An 18741-nucleotide genomic window follows, 5' to 3' on the forward strand; every position below is an offset into this window, starting at 1 on the left:
ATGATTCTCAGCATTGTCTGAAAATATGCTTAGCAAAGCACACAAATATGCCTTGGCAAAGGCATAGTTTGCCTTTAACTTCACAGTAGAAATAGTTATTTGCTTTCTTGATATTACTTTCAGGAGTTTGTCCTTAGTAATCAGTTAAGAGATAAGGTTATGTTGAACCATGGTGGCAATGGGTAATGTACAGAGGAAATATAATTCAGAGATCTAAGAAAAAGAAGTAAAGATTACATAGCTGAGGATTTAGTTTAAAGAGTAGAAAATTGAAAGGGAATGGGACAATAGCCTTAATACAAAAAAGGTATAGCAAAGATAAGGGAATTTCTTCTTCTCCATGACCTACAGATAGAGCAGGATGCCACAGGATAACCGCAGCACAGGAAAATTAGGATTGATGTTATTGAGAACTTTCCAAATGTGAGGAAAATTCAAAACTCAGACAGATTGTCTTGGGAGGTTTTAGAGCTGCTGAAGACAGAGGGATTTATCTTTAGCTTAAATTTAAATCGGTGTCAAAATAATTCAGGCAAAAGCTGGTAGTTGAGCAGAAGCCTCTCACCCAGACAAATCCATTTGAAATGCCTCAGATGGGTATTGGCAGTTAGAGATAAAGGGCCTGGAATGCGATGGATATGCTTTTAAACTGCAGTTTTGGCACCTCCAGTGGTTTTTCTGGCCTTTTACTGTTGTACAGGACCTGCTTGCTTCCAACTCTGCCCTTAGTGGTCCTCCAGGTGGGGAGTGAGATCTGTTGTCTTGTCTCAGTGGGAGACAGGGACACACAGGTAATCTGATTAATTCTTTCTGCCTTGAAATGTTGGCAGGCATGCCAGGACACCAGGTGATCCAGATGCTGGACAAGGGATACAGACTCCCTCAGCCCGAGACCTGCCCGAAGGCGCTCTATGAACTGATGCTGAAGTGCTGGAGTACAGAGCCCAGTGAGAGGCCCACTTTTGAGGCCTTATACTGTCAGCTGGAGGACTACTTTGACAATGACTCCTATATGGACAAGCATGCCACCATTAAGTGAACCCCAAAGCAGGGACAGAGGAGGAAATGTAAGTGAATGTGACCAAAGGGAAACCAATTTAACCCCAGATGGGGAGCTGGATGTGAAGATAAGGACTGGTACATTTTCACACCTGTGCTGGTACATGAAAACACATCATGATTTTACTGGTGGCAAATGTTTTGCTAGACTAAGCATCAGGAAGCAGGAAAGGTGGGGGCTTCTAAAATATAAACAACCTTCTATTTATTTTTTGAATTAACAGCTCACAAGAATGAATAAATGAAATAAGTCTGGTTCAATAAAACCATAGCAATTTACAGTTTCCTTATTGGAATAATTACGTATTTACCATTTCTTATATTTTTGATCCCTACTAGTTTGTCTTGTGGAGAAGTTTGATTACTCTGCACAGCAGGATCTGTGCTATGAAAGTTCTCTTATACTAAAAAAATATAGAAATTCCATGACTGTGATGTGTTGAAATCTAGATCAGTTGCCTTGCTTAGACTTGAAGTACTCATGCTTTTGCTGTATCAGAAAATAAAAGAGATGTTCTTGTGTGGAGAAAGGAATTATTTTCATATTTGGATGTGAACAGTGATTTTTACTAGTCTGTATAATGTTCTTCTTTTACAACAATAAACACGATTATTAGTAGATTCTTGAAGCAGTTTGTTTTAAATGTTAGTATTTGACTTACTATCATCTATTGAAATGTAAGGGCTTGTTTTTTAGTTCTAAACACTGGGAATGTTAGAGAAAAAGTTTAAATCATGACTGCCTTAGCTTTTTAGAGTAATCCTTTACCTATGCCAGCATTCCTCTCCAGCAGGCCCATGACAGATGTATTTTGCAGAAGAACTCACAATCCATGCTTCTATCTTCTCCAGATATAAGTTTGCTATAGAAGATTTAAATAATTGATCATCTATTTTATTCTGTTCCATGAGGAAATAGGACCCAGATGTTTTTGCAAGCAATCTTTACAGCTATGGATTTCAGAAGTTTGTTTTTTTTTTCTTTCAGATTTTCTAATTAACTTCAATATCAGTTTTGCTAAAATTTAATATCACTATGACATTTTTATGTTTTCAATTGTGAGGTTTAGAGAACCAAGTTTCAATTATTTACTTATGATTCATCAGTTAATTATTTAACAACATAATCCAGGAATAAAAGCTGCTCAGTGTTAACATACTTTGAACTTAGTACAAGTGTATTACCATTTTTCCTCTAATATCAAGAAAGGGTATAAAAAAAGATTCATTACTTTAAAGCAGTATGTCTTTTATTACCTCTTTATCATCTCTTTTCTTCACCTTATACTTCAGATTCATTCATCTCAGTTCCTTGTTTTCAATTTTTTAATTTTCTTTTCCTCTCTACTTTTGGAAGACAGAACTGCTTTTTTTTTTTTTCTTTTTTTTTTTTTTTCTCCAAAACATATCTCTTACGTACTTTCTACCCAGAATACCTTTTCTTACTTATGTTTTCCTCTGTCATTCTTACACGTGTAGAATTTCTAGTGTTGTCTGTTCATCTCCATTTTTGTTCAGTGTTTCTCCTAGCATCTTTCTAATACTAATTACATTTGTAGAGAATTCAGCAGTAATTAATTAGCTGTCCCAACATTCTCACGATTTTGGAAAGTCAATACCACTCTGAAAGATTAAGTGAAATGGCACTGCCAAATCCACCCTGATAAGTTGGCATGGCGTTATCTGAGACAGACATAGGGAAAGTCTTGTGCAGTAATAACATCCCAGTTTGTTTCTAGACTTATGTTAACTGCTGGCTTCTGGCCCAAGAAAGATATTATTTATATATCACATCTCCATCAATCCTTGTTTCTCTCTTCTAGCCAGGAGCTGTGTTTAGCCCTGTTACAATATGAGGTTAGCAAATCCCACAGGGAAATTTTATACAGTAAGAGTAGGAACACAGTTATTCAGAAAGACCTATGCATTAAACTTGCAATCTTGATGTACAGGCTCTAATTTTTTTTCAGACTGGGAACATTAAGAATATTGCAAATAAAGGTAAAGTTTTCCCAATTAAAACAAAAAAGCTGATAGAAGAAATATAAGCCTTAAAAAGGCCAGAAAAGTGCATTTCAGAGGAGTCCGTCTTTTTTTTTTTTTTTTTTCCCCAAAGGTGATTTGTCAGGAAACAAACAAACAAACTGCAGCCATCATAGGGAAACAGTAAAATTTTCAGAATTTCGAATTTTACCAACTTATCAGAATGCTCTGTGCTGGGTTCTATCCTCAGGTGGAGGCAAAAAGGATCTTGTAGCAGTGTTAGCTGAAAGTGAGAGGTAGATTCACATTGATGAGTCCCATTATAGACATCACATCAAATGAATTTATTTATTTTTAGCACTGAAGCAATATTTGGCTCCTCCCATTTGACATACTATAGGTATACCTCACTGCTGCTGCCAGTGACCAGCCAAATCTTTTTTTCTTAGCAGAAGAGGAAATCAGGAAAAGGCAGGAAGACATGTATTTGAGGAGGCCAGAATGTTCATTTTTCTCCACTAAATTGCCCTGAAAGAGTGTGGTGCTTGGTAGAGCAGCTTTGCTGCCCTCGACAAGTAAGGTGAGGCAAAACTTATAATCACAGATGCTACTATGAAAATCAGTGATTTGCCATTCTGGCTTCAATCCGTGTGTTTGCATTTGCTTCCTTATTTTGCCTAACCCTAAAGCCAGCCCTTGTTGCACCACTGAAATGCTGCCTCACTAATTTGAGGTTTAATTTTTCGCCTCCTTTTTTCCCCTGGGTTGACAGAGGAACAAAGGAGAGAAAAATCGTCAATGCAGTGGAATCAACAAAGTGCTGGAAATAGAGTGTAATGTGGAAAATTAAACATTCTTTTCCTCAGCTCTTTCTCTCCATGTATTTGCAGTCAGATGGATTCATGACCAGGAAAGAGAGGAGGAAGAAAGCAGCCAAGGGTGATGAACCTTCATAGAGTTCAAATTTGCTTGTGGGCAATGTAACAAGCAAAATTATTATTTTCCAAGTCCAATTCATTTTAAAATCATTTTATTTATACGACAGATAACAATTATACTCAGAAGTCTTTTCTATGACTTGATTTAAATTAAACATCAAGGTTATCATTTCCAGTTATAGTGCACAGTATGATAGGTTTAACTTATTCCATTTTGAAGCCTCTTATTTTCAAGGTTCTGCCAGAGCCATCTATTGCACTTGTTTTTACCTGATGGATCATGGAGGGAAAATAATGGATTCAGTTATGATAAAGAGTAATAGATTTTTTTTTGAGCTGACATAAATTCCTATGTTTAGATAGCATAAAAGGATTGGGAAGAGATAAGTTGAATTTTCTTCAATAGACCAGTTCTTGAGAAATACACTTTACATAAATTGTACTGAGACATCTTTATGTAAAGTTTTATTTATGTAAGTCAGTTATTTGAGAGCTAAATCATTTTACTCAGTCTTACGAAAGATAACTTAAAAATTCCCAACCAGAAAGGGAGAACATATATATTTTTTAAATGCTCACTTTTTCAAGAAGTTATGGAGCACTGAAATTGCATTTTGATCTCTAAGTATTAAAGACTTTCTAGTTTTTAATTCTGACTCATATTGGAGAACACTTTCTTGCCTTATCTTTATTCCAGCACATATAGACATATAAAACACACAATAGAGCAATAGGAAACCTTTCATCACTCACATCTCATGTCCCCTGAATGTTTTGACTACAAGCAGCAATTTTCTTTCTATGGATTTGTAACTTATATTATGCAAGCAAATAGACCATCAGAGTTCAACATTTCATTGTGGCGTAGACTCAGTAAACTATCTGTGCATTAAAATGAAGCATCACTCATTTAAATGATTTCCTCCTCATGCTTTTCTGTGTGCTACTATTTTACTCATTTAAAGTGGTGTAGACTCCTGTCTACCTAGTGTTCCCATCGCCACTGCAACTCACTTTTCAGCTATTTGTAGTGTGTGGATCTTGGAGAAGGTAAAACTGCTGCACAACTTTTCTCTTACAGATACAGAATTTTGGTAAATCTCTAAGAGAGCTGTGTTGGCTCCTGTTTTGTCTGTTAACATCTGGAATGTTGTGTTCTTCAGCATGTGACTGATCTCTACCTCAGTTACTTGCCACAGTTTTTGCTTAGAAGAATTCTGTATACACCTGAATGCAATACTGAACTGTGAAGAAGACTTCCAGTCTATCCATGCTTACTATTAGCAGATATATGTAATCTATTTTTCAGTTTCAGGCCTTTCAGGAATGACAAACAAACAAATGAATATATAAATATGAGAAATGACATATGTAAGCAAGTGGGGAAATCAGTGAAAAGTACTTAGGCATTTTAAAGTACTTAGGCATTTTAAAGTACTTAGGCATTTTAACCTTCAAAGCCAAATTGTACTGAACAATTCACTCCTTTATTAAGTGGTAGATAACACTAAAATACATAGTTGAAGAATTCAGCATTCTAGAAATGAATTCTAGCCAATTTCTGTATCTACATATCACTATAACTGAAGAACTTGATAAAAATTGTACCTTGCTTCCCATCAGTATTTTCAACAAAGTAAATTCTATTAAAATTAGGCAGATATGTGAGAAGAGAGATGCATAGCAACACATTTGTTTCTTTACACAGAGATCCCCCTTTGCACTCTCCTTCCAGTTCTTTATCAGTGTTATTACAGGAGGATTAGAACTCCCACAGAGTAAAAGGACTTCTTACTTATGCTAAGAATAAGAATTTTTCTTTTAATTCCTAAAGTAAAAAAAAGGAAAAAGAAAAAAAGAAATTAAAAGCTAAGCCCTGAACACTTTTCTCAAAACTACCTTTCAAAATAAACAATAAAACCAATGAACAAAATCAACCAATCAAAAAGAAAGAATGAAAGAAAAAAGAGGGGGAGAGAGAGAGAGAGAAGGAAATAAAGAAAGAACAAAGAAAAAGAAAAAAGAAATGTGGGAAGTTTATCATACTTTTACAATCATCCATATCTTCTGAAAGTAGATGGGAAAATTATTTAAGAGCAAAGTTGCTGCTGAATTTAGACTCCTCAGACAAGCTGGTTGTACTATTCACACTATAAAAGAAAAGCAAATTATTGCACTGTATTCTTTCCTCTAATTACTTTGGTATAAGTATTTGAATATACTGATTGGATTTCTGTCTTTTGATGTGCTATAGAATCCAAATATATATACATAGAAATACCAAAACATACTTATTCTAATTTCCTGTCTCTGTAGCTAGATATATCTCTCTGCTTAGAAAAACAGTAAGATTTTTTGTCACTGGTCATGTATGTTTTTCCACATAATCTTTACTCTCTTTTTTTTTTTCCTTAACATTTTAAAATTTTTACTCAGATGTTTTTACACTATAATTAATTTTCTCTCCCAAACAACAAAACCGGCTTATATTCCAAATTACTCTATTACTCTGTCAATAATTAAAAATGACCAGCAGTAGAATGCAATGCATTCAGCTTTTTCATTCCACTAGACAGCTTCTTAGAAACAAATATCCATCTATTCTAAGCTATTACCAGAATATAATTTCCACATTTTTCTCAGAAACCAGAAGAAAATCTTAACCTTCAAGTTCTTCTAGAACTCCTGGAACTCTAGAACTTAATTATCTTGCAGCAAGGTCAAAAGTTTCAAGAATTTCACAGGTGCTATTAGCCATGCATCTCTTATGGAGTCAACTACACCATGCAGCACTGTAACAGGGGCTAATAGACACTGTTATACTGGCTTTGGACTATAACATTCCTTATGTGATTATAGGTTCTGTAGGGTAAGAAAATTTTCATTATAAATTTACCTTACAAAAACTTGATTTGTTCAGTAGTCCTGAATTTTGAACTGAGAGATAGTTCCACATAATGCACTTGGTTGCACTGCAGTCAATTTCCCCAAGTTTTATAGTTTTATGGATTTTTCACATGATGTCATATAGTATGGAATATCCCTTTGGCTCTGTGCAGCCCTGTTCAGAAACAACTAAAATACTGGTGTGTTACTGACATTGCTTTTCTCCTACAGCCAAAATATAGCATCATAACAGACACTATGAAGAAAATCAACTCTGCCCCAGCTGAAACCAGTACAAGCCACATGCTCTCAGAAGTCAGCAATGTTGGTTGAAGCCACACTTTTATCTTAACAGTTGGATATTAATAGTCTTCTCTTTTCCTTGTCCCACCATCAGGATTGCCTGTCCTCTTAACAAGTTGCCTTTTGTCCATACTCTCATTTCCACAAGAATTCAGGTCAGCTATGGAAAGCTATTCTCTGATTTTTTCCTTGTCCTGATATACACCATAAATTAAATTAGGATAATAAGCTACACTGCTACTGTAGTTAACAGACTGCCCTCTGTTAATGAGAAATGGATGAATAAAAGTCTTTGTGATCCTTAAAACTATAAGCAATTAATATTACTATAGTCTGATTTATATCATTCTGGAATTCGGAATAAATGAGGAATCATGAGAGTAGCTAAATTTCAAAACTTATAGCATTATTCTCTGAAAAAGGAACATGAGGTTGTTATTGTAGGAAAGGGTGGTGGGAAAAGAAATTCCTCAATTCAATAGCATGATAACAAAACAGAAGAAACTTTGTTACTCTCGGAGGCCTTTAAAACAAACACTGCCTTTACTTACTACCCTAAGGCAGGATGCAATGTTTACAGTTCAACCTTTAAATAATGTATTGTTTATAGACAGTGGATATGTGTACAAATACTCTATCCAGCAGAGCAGGTGTAGCCAAAGGGCTGTATGAGCCAAAAGTTGGAAGCATTCCTGTATCAAGTTCATCTTTCATTGTGCTTGTACTATAGTTCTGTACAGCCTAATAATCCTATAGATTGCTACACTGGGCCAGTGACAGGATGAAACAAATTGAAGATGATCTGATAGCATGATTTTTGATGTCCCAACCTGGCACCACAGTTATATGTGCTCATGTCATTACATGTCTGACTCCTGAAAACACAGACTCCATTTGCATGCAGTGTAACTGCAGTTTTCCTCTAATAAGTTTTCACAGTAATAGAGGAAGTATACTTGCTAATTCCTATCTCATACAATGATGAAAGATTTATCTATATTGTAGTTTCTGGAGGTCTGATAAGTTCATATTGCAACTTTTTACAATTCCCAAAGCTCTAAAATCATTTTGTGAAGTTTTTCTTACTTATCCTTCAGAAAAGAGATGTGGTTCCAGCAATCAATTATGACATGAAATGATTCTTAAGGGCAGAGATAAAACATGCAGAGTGTTAGAGAATAACCATAAGTTAATTCTATAATTCTTCATACAGCTAAATTATGACTTATAACGAGATATTATGCAAGATTTATTTTGGATGGATTTTGGACCATTACTAAGGGAAACATATTTAAAATTATAAATTGTTTATTACGTTGGCCCTTTGTTAGCCTGATCTGTGGAATAACTGTATTCTCAACCTTGAATTCTTAATATACTTTAGAGCAATGTAATTTAAATATAGTGCAAGCCTCAAGTATTGACTTGGAGATACAATATGACTGATTTATAAATTATAATGGTGCTGTTTCTTAAGGCTAAAAAGTCTGATCTGCTACTTTATTATCTTTTATATTTTATGGGTAAACCTAAAATTCTCTCCTTCTAAAATTAAAATTTATAGTTGCACACTCTCAACATGAATGCATTTCTCTGACTATGAAGGCAGTTAAGAAACCTTCCAGTGCTACAGATAGGCTTTTCAAAATTAGGAAATTGCAGCTTTCTGCATGATTGTGCCTTACTTCAGGCAAATATGTTGTTTGAGGCTGGGTGGATATAACACAAGAAGCATTACATTACAAGATAACTCAGGTGCCACTACCATACAGCTGTAGCAAACTAGAATCCATTACCAGTTCATTACCAGAAAAAAGAGAAGAAATGTATCACAGAATCTGTTTTTGCAGCTTTGTTGTGTTTGGCTTCACTGCTGACAACTCCTGCTAAGCGGAAGTAGTAGGCTAACATAAGTATCAACAAGTGCAAGGCAGATACATTCCCTGTACTTTCAAGTGTAGATATTTTTGAGAAATTGGTAATGACAAGGCTAACAGAGCCACTCTGCCAAGTTCAGTATCTTGGTTTCAAAAGAGAAGGATGGAAGTTTAATAAATAGCCTCCTGAGCAGTGTTTTGGGCTAGCTTTAAAATTGCTTTAAAATAGCTTTAAAATTTCTTACTCAGCCCAGGAAATTCAAAAGTTCAATACACTGCAAACATTCAACTGGAAAGCTTTCACCATATTACTGCAGATATTGAGTTACTGGATTCAGTTAATAGATTATGAATGGTCTGCTGCAGAATTACTTGTGACTTGCAGTGTAAAACATTGAAAATTTATTATCTGTCTTAAGTGAATGAAGGTGAGATAAAAAAAGATAGACAAAAAGAGAGAATGCATATTGAGATAAAGTGTTCTGCTCCAAAAGCCGGCACTGGAGTAATGACTGCATGACAGCTAAAACCTGGAATCATCCTCTAGATGTTTCCAAGACAGTGAGGTGAAAACATGATGTCTCCTTGTGACACCATAAGAGTCCAGTAGGATTAATATATCATTTATTGATCTTCACTAGGAAAAAGATAATTTCAAAAAACCCACCATGCACACTTTCAAAGCTACAAACTCCTTTGGCTGTTCGACTACATTTCCTTCTGTAGTGCAGAAGATAGCAGCACTGGTAAAAACCTTACAAAAGATTCTTTGTAAGTTTTGACGAATGAGGTCAACAAGCTCAGGTATGCAGTGAGCGTAGGGCAGAGCTGGAGTCCAGACCCCAAATCTGGCAACTAATAGGTTATGCTCACCACTTTATTTCTAATATGACAAACTGGAAGCCACAAAACAATCAACATTTTCATGCCTGTATTTAGGAAGTGCCAATGAGAAGCTCATTCCTCTGGAGTATAATCCTAAAAAGCTAAGCTCTGCTGACTCTTCTTCTCTGCATGCAGATGGCAGCCCTGCAGAAATGGAGGGCAGCAGCAGGATACTCACCATGAACCTGGGTGCTTGCAGTGAAGCACACATAGCACTTGCCAGCATTGTCCTCAATACCTGCTTTGAACCAGGGAGTAGCAGGCTCGTGGCATCAGGCTGCTGATGGAGGAACCTGGCTGCCATCAGCTATCTGCTACCAGGGGCTGTTGTTGGGGAACTTCCAGCCAGACCTCTGCTTCTGAGTCTTCCCTCTGCCCAATCCTCATGTTCTGTGTTATAAAAGGGAGACTGCAGCAGTCCTGCAGCCTTCGTGGACCATATTTATTATTGATTTATCTATTTATCTGTCATCTATCTATTTATCTATTTTAATTTGCTTCAGCAAAGTCTTAAATTATTTGAATTACAGAACAGCTTGTGAGGCAGTATAAGGTCCTGGGTGTTCAACTCCAGCAAGGTCAAACTCCCCTTTTGCCTCATATTTCACCCAAATATATTTCAGTCACTCTGCTAAACACAATATTGACAAACAGATGCTTGCTCAGCCTGGCTTTACTTGCTGTGATCCTTGCAGCTGTTGATGGAGAGTCCCCTAGCCTCTGACTTCTGTTCAGTCTTGAGCATTTTTGAGAGAATTTCCCTTCCTGTCTTTCCAAAGAGTGGAGTGAACACTGGGTGCAGAGGCAGATACTTACTAGCATTTGCATATTTGATTCCTCCTTCCTTTCCTTTGTGGAAGCATACTGGAGCTCAAAAAAAAAAAAAAGTAGAGCAGAGACACACCAGTATCAATTATTCAAGGATACTGCTGAGGCCAGGAAGAGTCTGCCTATAAAACATTAACATGACATTTTTGAATTGTGACAGGTGGGCTGGGAGAAGAAAGCTAAAGAATGAGCAGAACATCCTTCCAACAAAACAAAAGAGTATCAGCTATTAAAAAGCCTGCTCTATCACTTCATTGCACAGGGGCCTCTGGTGATTATGAATTTGGGAAAAAGGGAGATTGTGGTGGAGGAGGGATTATTACAATCTTAGAGAATCCTTTATAAGCTGTAAGTTATCTGTTCAGGGATGCTGTGAGAAATCAGAGGGGTAGGAACTGGAATTTGGCTGTGTTTCCTTCCATTTCCACTTCTTTGGTCAAAACTTCACCTAAAAATATTTTTGAAAATTCCTTCTGCTTCTGATAGACAATTTGGAATCTTAGTTCAGTTGCGATCTACCTGATTTCCCCAGAGACTTCCAAGTATAAAGGGTGTAAAAAGGCATCTATTTTTACTTCGGATGACAGTGACAATACAAGGGTGCCAAATTCCCTCAGTCAATAGAGCATTTTTTCAACTGGGAAGCCCTACAGCAATGTCAGATGCCCTCTATTTAATGACATCCCTATATCTCAGAAGTAAAATATTATTTTGAACAGAATGAAGATAGAATTTTAGGTGAATAAAATGTCTCCTAGGACTAGAGACAGTGAACAATGTCTTACACTGAATGAAGTAACTATGTAGAATATATGAATTTGTCGGTGTATTTTTTGGCTTTGTACCTTTAGAGCAGTGTTTTAAATCCTTGACTTCTACAATTTAGCCCTATGCCCTTTCTCTTTTTCCCCATAGGTTATTCAAGCTCTCTTTTCCTAATGCATGGTTTTCTGCAAAAGCAAGGTCTGCTACCTATATAGAAGCTAGGGATAAAAGTAATGTTCACAAAAGGCTAGCCTACAGAAGCATATTTCCTTCTTCTCTGTTTCTTCCTATATATAATTTTTGCATAGTGCTATTTCATTTCCCTGCTGAATTTGCCTTTACAGTTTTTTCTCTCTTGGGCCGATTTTTTTTTTTTTTTTTTTTTTTTTGCTCCTCTCTGTCCTGCAGCTTATGGCTTTCTTTAGTCTTCTCACTGTATCTTTTTCCCCAAATATACAATGCCAGTAGTTTTTGAGTGAGATTTTTAACAGATGAATACATTCAAAATTATGTAAAGTGATCATGCCCGCTCTTGCCCAGGCAGCACGGAAAATGCTACCACCACATAGCTAGCCAAGGGTAACAATCAGAACAATACCTTTGAGTTTTCGTCAGAGGCCCCTGAAACAGAAATACCATGTACAGTGTAGATCTGTTTCTTCTACCTTTTTTTACTGAATCTGCAGCAGAAATGCGTGGTTGAGACTTCAGACTTCCAGGCCTGGTCACAGCAGAAAGATGCAAATTTTGGGCAAGGAATGTCATTCCTGAGAAATGTACTCATTGTTCACCTTCAGACTACGTCCCCATCCCCACTGAGGCAGGTCCATGATCTCCTGTAGGAAGAATCATCCTTATTTGGAGGTGAGAGTTCTTTATTCAGGGGAAATAAAGGTCTGTGTCTGCCAGCCCTTGTAACTCTGAGCAGTGACATTAGAAGTGCTCCCTGGTGTTTATTGCCGGTATTTGTAACTGATTAGAAGACGGTACGTATGTTATGCAGTGGTTTCTTTCGTATCCTCCAAGGTATCAGATGCTGCAGCCATGCTCACATGTAGGTGATGGCTAGGAGCACCACCCAGTAGGTCATGTTGGCGTATGTAGCGTTTGCTATGTAGTTTCATGCCAAAACTCTGCTGCCAGCATGCTCCAACTGTTCACTCTCAATTTTTGTCTTGGCTCAAGGAACAGCCACCTCCTGCCACGTCTGCTGCTACAGAGCCGAAACTCAATTCTCACTATTATCACAGTTCATCAGCCAAATCCTACGACTACTACCAACTGCAGAATGGGCATGAGCAATCACATTTATTCAATGTGCTTGCTTCCCACATGCTAACCCAGACGTGTCTTTGGCTTGCCAACCACTTGCTACTCTGCTGCTAGAATAATGCATGCAATGCTCCTGTCATTTGGATGGAAGCAAGACTGACGAGATCTCACCTGTAAGCCACATGCTTGGATTGACAAGCCAGAAGGTTTCATTCTCCAGATTAAAAATGCCAAGTCAGAATGCTAAGACATAAAGCAAGTTTGGCTGAAAAACCATGTGGGAAATCTGAGAGGCTTCAGGCTTTTCCTTCCCAAAGGACTGGATGCAAAGGAAAATGTGCTGAGTCTTTGTCAAGAGGAAGCTGGGAAAGCAATGATTGATTCTTCACTCCCAGCTGCTGGTAGACTGATGGGAACTGAAATGGTGATAACTTTGGAGGGAGATGTTTACCCTGTCTTCCATCTGGAGCTCCTGTGTTATGACTCACAAATACGGCTATTGAACAGGCTGAATTGGCAGTCCTTCTCCAGCACGCCAAATTGGAGGCTGGGGAAAGGGTGTGTGGAGTGAATGGAGTTTGATATATCTCATGATGATAGTTTTCATAAAAATAGAAAGTGCTGGGGAACTTGTGTGGAGACCAAAGGGAAAGATAGTGTTTGGTTGGTTCCTCAGGGCTGTATTCTGACCTTGGATCTGCGTAATGTGTCACTGAAAAGTGCTTTAATTTAGCATGGAAGTGCCAGTTGCTGCAGTTTAAATTACAGCAGATTATTTTGTCCTTTGAACCCAGTGTGCTTTTCTGGATGTGACTTACTGCAAGGTTCAGAACCAAATGTGTTGTTGCAGCACAAAGACAAGTAGAGACATACGAGTAGAGGTGAGCTCTGATCTAAACACAAAATTTTTCAGACAACTTTCATTATTGAATGCAAAGGAGTGTTTCATCATTTGTAGTAGGAGTAGTAGTAATAACTTCCTTCATTTTTTGTAACCCAGAAAAAACATAAAGCTCTCAATGGGATACATGAGAAAAGAAATTAGACAAAAATTTTTCTACGTGGTTCAGTGATAATGTGCCAAGAATCACAACAGAAGAGTGATTTTTGGAACAAATATGCATGTTGCTATGTGAAGCAAATTATTTGGAAAACATCATTCATCCCTTTAAAATATACTAAGACAAAAAGTGTTTCTTAATAATGTAATACTGAAGAAAACTGCTGAGAGAGTTACCAAGAACGTGGCACCTTCATGATTCAAAAACACTGGAACTGACTTGTGCTCAGAATTTCCACTACACTTCTAGGTAGAAGAACGGAGATAAGATCTTTTAACTATTCACAGAGACAAATGTGAGTAAAGAGAATATAGATAATTGAAAATATGAGGTCAGCTGCTTCAGCTCTGAGTATTTATTTAAAATATCCAACTATTATATTGAAATAATAATAAAAAAGTCTGGTTTTGATTATTTTAATCAATTTTTTTTTTCTTACTTTGTTACCTATGAACAAATAGTTGAAAGAGTAAGAACAATTTTCACAGTGTTTTCTATATTTTAAGCAAATCTCACTTTCTGTAATGATTAAAAGTACTATTAATGAATTCAATAGATACCTTCTATTACTTAGTTTCCCTTCACATGCTGCACTGGGAAATAAATTTTCCTTTTTAAACTTTCCATAAATCTTTAAGTATTTCTTATTTTTTAACTCAATCTTTCATTTCAAACTCTAATTTTACTGCTTCTTATTTTTCTCACTTTCAACTGCAATTTTTATTATGGCTTAAAGATACAATTGTATGTAGTCATTCAGTCCATAAAAATACGTTCAAATCCACTACTTTTGCATCTAATTTTCTTGGGAGCATTTTGTATGAGCTATCTTTTGAAAAAAATTTATCTTTCCCAAAACTATTTGTATTGGAACTCTTTTTCAATTCATCAAATGGAAGAACCCATAAAAATAAACATAAATGAAAGGCCACATAGTGGAGGCAATTCAAATACTTAATTGAAACACTTAATTTTGATTTTTCTAATCAAAAGATTTACAACTTTTGGTATAGAAGGACCACCTCCAAGCTCTTTTGCATTCAAAGCGAAGTGCTTAGCATATAGAGAAGAAACATGCTGAGGGAAATGATTGCTGCTCGTTTCTTGTTTCTTTAATGTTGTTGGAGTTCCTCAACTAGCTGTGCGGTATGCTGCCCTTCAAAATGCCCTTGAATAAACAGAAATAATATCTTTTTCTTCTATGTTAGGTGCAAGTTTGAAGAGTGAGTAATAGAAAAGCCTGAAGAGCTTATTAGGTGTCTACAGTTGAGAATCTCTCAAGTGACCCCCTCTTTCCTCCAGATGACATAATGCTAACAATATTTAAGATATTTATTTATCCTGCATTATGCCTAGAAAGCATTTTCTGTGTAAGAAGTGATCTATGCAATTTTTCAACAGATATATTTGGGTGAACAGAAAAATAAGGTATTACAGAGAAGAAATTAGAAATGTTAATTCTGATATTTTTCAAATTTTTCTTTCAAAAATCAGACAAATTTTAAAAATGTCCATCCAAATAAAAATATTCTATCTTAAAATATTAATATGGTTTGATAATATTATGGTGAAATACTGAATCTAAATTATCTTCAGATATTAAGATGCTTCCTTTCGCTAGAAAGAGAAATGTATTTAAATTCTTTTTGTGGCAAAGAACTTGGAATTTGCTGCTGAATAAAGAAAGCACTTTTGCTTCTCAGTGCAATTCTTACAGTGTAATTAGAATTGTTATAACTGGAAAATATTAAAATCCTTATAGAAGGAGAATGTCATTTTCCTTTAAGGAACTTCATACAGCTAGTCTCTATAAGGATTTGCTGATAACCAAAATAAACAAGAACAGAGAAGAGAATATTTCAACACTTAAATATCATAGTTTGATATTACTAGAATCCAAGTGCTTCTTGATACTGAATTCAAATGAATTATCTCTAATGTATATAATCTCTGAAATATCGAATGTTATATTAATCCGTGAATAATCCCCATGTTTTTAGACTAAGGATGGAATTCTAATTATTTTTACTTTTTAAAATTAAATCCCTTTTTAAAAAAGTGATTATATTAGAGCTACGGTTACAGATTTAGAAATTGTGCACAAAGGAGAATAGTTAACCAAAAATATATAATGATGGATAAATTCCACATTAGCTTGCAGTGAGGACTTCCTGAAACTTTAATTTATGTAAAATCAATCTAAGTGTAGTGTTATATTTATCTCAAGACAAAATATGTCTTATTTTTCAGACTCAAAAGACTGAAAAAGAGAAAATACTGAAATCAATAAAAAAATGAATTACGCAAGAAATACAAGGGAAAGATGATTTTTGATGGAAAGCACGAAATGCATTAACATCTAATCATAATTTGTTTTTCTTGTTTTTTTTACAAAAAAAATTATTTTTACAAAATCATTTCCTGAGCATTCATTCATATTTTGTTCCTTTTCATCCAGGAATTTCTTCTTAACAAGGTAAGAGATTGTTTGCACTTAAGCAAATCCTTCGTTGCTCATCTAATTTGGAAGGAGAATTCACTCTTTATAAGTTTGTAGTAATACTCTCAATGCATCATGATGGAAATTAATATCAGTTTCTCTAGCTTTTGTGTTTTATTTTTACAAAACACATTGTTTTGTAAAACAAAACTTTGTACAAAGCTTTTGTTTTTTGTGTTTACTCCTATAGTAGTAAATTTAGCACATTCTTACATATTTGATTTTGAGGCACTGAGAGAACTGATTTTTTTTTCCTAGTAGCTTGTCAAGGATATAAATTTGTACCTAGATTGTTTGAGGGTTTTGCTATTAGATTTACCTCAAAGTGCACAAGCAAAGTAGTCTAGAATTATGAATGCAATTATTATGTCTGTTATTACGCTGGGAAAAATAGAGATGGATATAGAGACAATGTATTGGTTTGAGAAAGTTTCTTTGCTTTGTCTATTTTTTTCAACTACAGTAATACTAATTACCATATTAATAAACCTTTACTTGCCTATGTCCGAACACTATCTGTTCCCAAGTGATCAAACACCACCATAGCTGGACTAGCGCTAAACAACCTAATCTCTTTAGAGAAACAATATTACTTGTCCTAAACTCTGGGCTTAAACAGTTTTTCATTCACTTGCTTAAAACCCACCTTAGGCTTTGGAGTTCAGACGCTAGCTGAACACACAAAGAGCGCAAAGCTTGCAAGTCCAAGATTTCTTATCAAGGGCAAGGTATTCAAAAGAAGGTGACAAAGAGGCAAGAGATGAAAAGGCTTGTCTCCTCTATTCTACTTCCAGAGGACTAGACTCAGTGGCCAAGCTGAAGTCAGTGGCAACCTTTCTTCTGCCATTGAAATATATTGTATATTGTCCAAATTTCCTCAAAAGCTCTAAATAAAATGTCATTACTATCTTTGGGGACTATCTCATCCCTTAATACGCCTTCGACAATGAGGCGCAGAGCTGCTTTTTATGGAAGAAATGTCAACTGTTCTAAAGTCACTGCACAGCTATGATTACTAGATGAACTAATTTGGCCTGGACTTATTATGTAAAAGTCATGAAATTCATCAGAGGCAGAAGAATAAATCCTGAGCTCCCAGTATTTATATTTAGACCATATACATCATTTAATTTCTGTGATACACAAGATATTTGTTTTCTGCTACTGCCTGGTTAGCCTCTTATTGCTCTTAATGCTATAATAGCCTTTGTGTTGCACATCTCCAGAAATATCTAATGGAAACCAGAATATGTAAGCACAGACGTGATGAAGGGCTCTTAGAGGAATGTAGATTAGTGTTTCAATACCTAGTTAAAACATGCCTGTTTTCCAGCTTCACTTTACTGTATTTTTAACTTGGTAATGGAGATCTAGTTTTTATTTCTTGTGTGATTGCAAGTAAAATTTTTTCAGTAAAAATAACAGTAATAAACAGATTTATGTAAGTCTGCATATTATTTTGCAACTCTTGAAGTCGCATTTAAAAAGATAACTGTAGATACAAGGAAACAGACTCGCCACTTAATGACATCAGGCTGATAAATTCTAAAAAATTATGTTCCCGTTATTTCACATCAGAAAGGAATGTTACTTTCCCTCTGTTACATTTCCCAGAGAGATTTTTCCTTGTCAAGTTTCACTTATGACCCACTGGACATATTTCAGTCCTATGCAAAAAGGAAGAAGCTCACCCAATTACTGATGAAAAAAAATAAATCATAGCAAGGCCTGTTCACAATCATACCACATTAAGGATTCTAAATAAAATTTTTGTCATGGTATAATGCAGTGAAACTATCTTATATTCATGCAAATCATTTCAATTATAAGCTAGAAAAGTAAAAGTTTTCATATGAAAGATGAAAACACATGAGGCTGGGGTGTCCCATAGAGTGTAGAAAAGATTATTTTTTTAAACATTCCTGGCCCCTGGGGGAAGGCTGGAAATTGCCCTAGGAAGAGATATAGCTGTCAGTGCAACATGTTTGCAAAGTCATGACTAAACATTCTATGACAGAAAACAACACTGGCAGGAGGATCTAATTGTGAAAGAGTGACATACATGTTCCCCACTGCAATAGAGTGGCTTCATATCCTGGGATCTATGAAGATTACTAGATTTTAGCACAAATAAGTGAGTAAAAGTGATGAGATTAGAAATTTCCTATTCTCTGCAATATGGACTTCTCTACTCATCCATCCGGGTCCTGTGCAATCTCTTTTCTTCCTTACACACTAATCCATCTCCTCAAGAAATTACAACTTTCTTTTTTTCTCCCTGATATTTTTTACATAGCCTTTTTTATTAGCTGAAAATTGACCAGTCTTCCCTTTAAGCTCAGATCTAATAACTGGATGGTCCTCTGGTGTGTAAATTATTAGCA

The 18741-nt window shown here is 35.7% G+C and overlaps 1 protein-coding gene across 1 annotated transcript in view; it reads left to right on the plus strand.

Moving 5' to 3' along the window:
• Positions 1 to 1678, plus strand: part of FRK (fyn related Src family tyrosine kinase) — a 43678-nt gene extending 42000 nt beyond the window's left edge. Inside the window, exon 8 of the mRNA XM_031552232.2 lies at positions 831 to 1678. Within this exon, the coding sequence (XP_031408092.2) occupies positions 831 to 1039 (209 nt within the window). The 3' untranslated portion in view covers positions 1040 to 1678. The remainder of the gene's footprint in view (positions 1 to 830) is intronic.
• The last annotated feature ends 17063 nt before the right edge of the window (positions 1679 to 18741 follow it).

The sequence above is a fragment of the Meleagris gallopavo genome, chromosome 2 (assembly GCF_905368555.1).
Source record: "Meleagris gallopavo chromosome 2, MGAL_WU_HG_1.1, whole genome shotgun sequence".
NCBI classification, from domain to species: domain Eukaryota; kingdom Metazoa; phylum Chordata; class Aves; order Galliformes; family Phasianidae; genus Meleagris; species Meleagris gallopavo.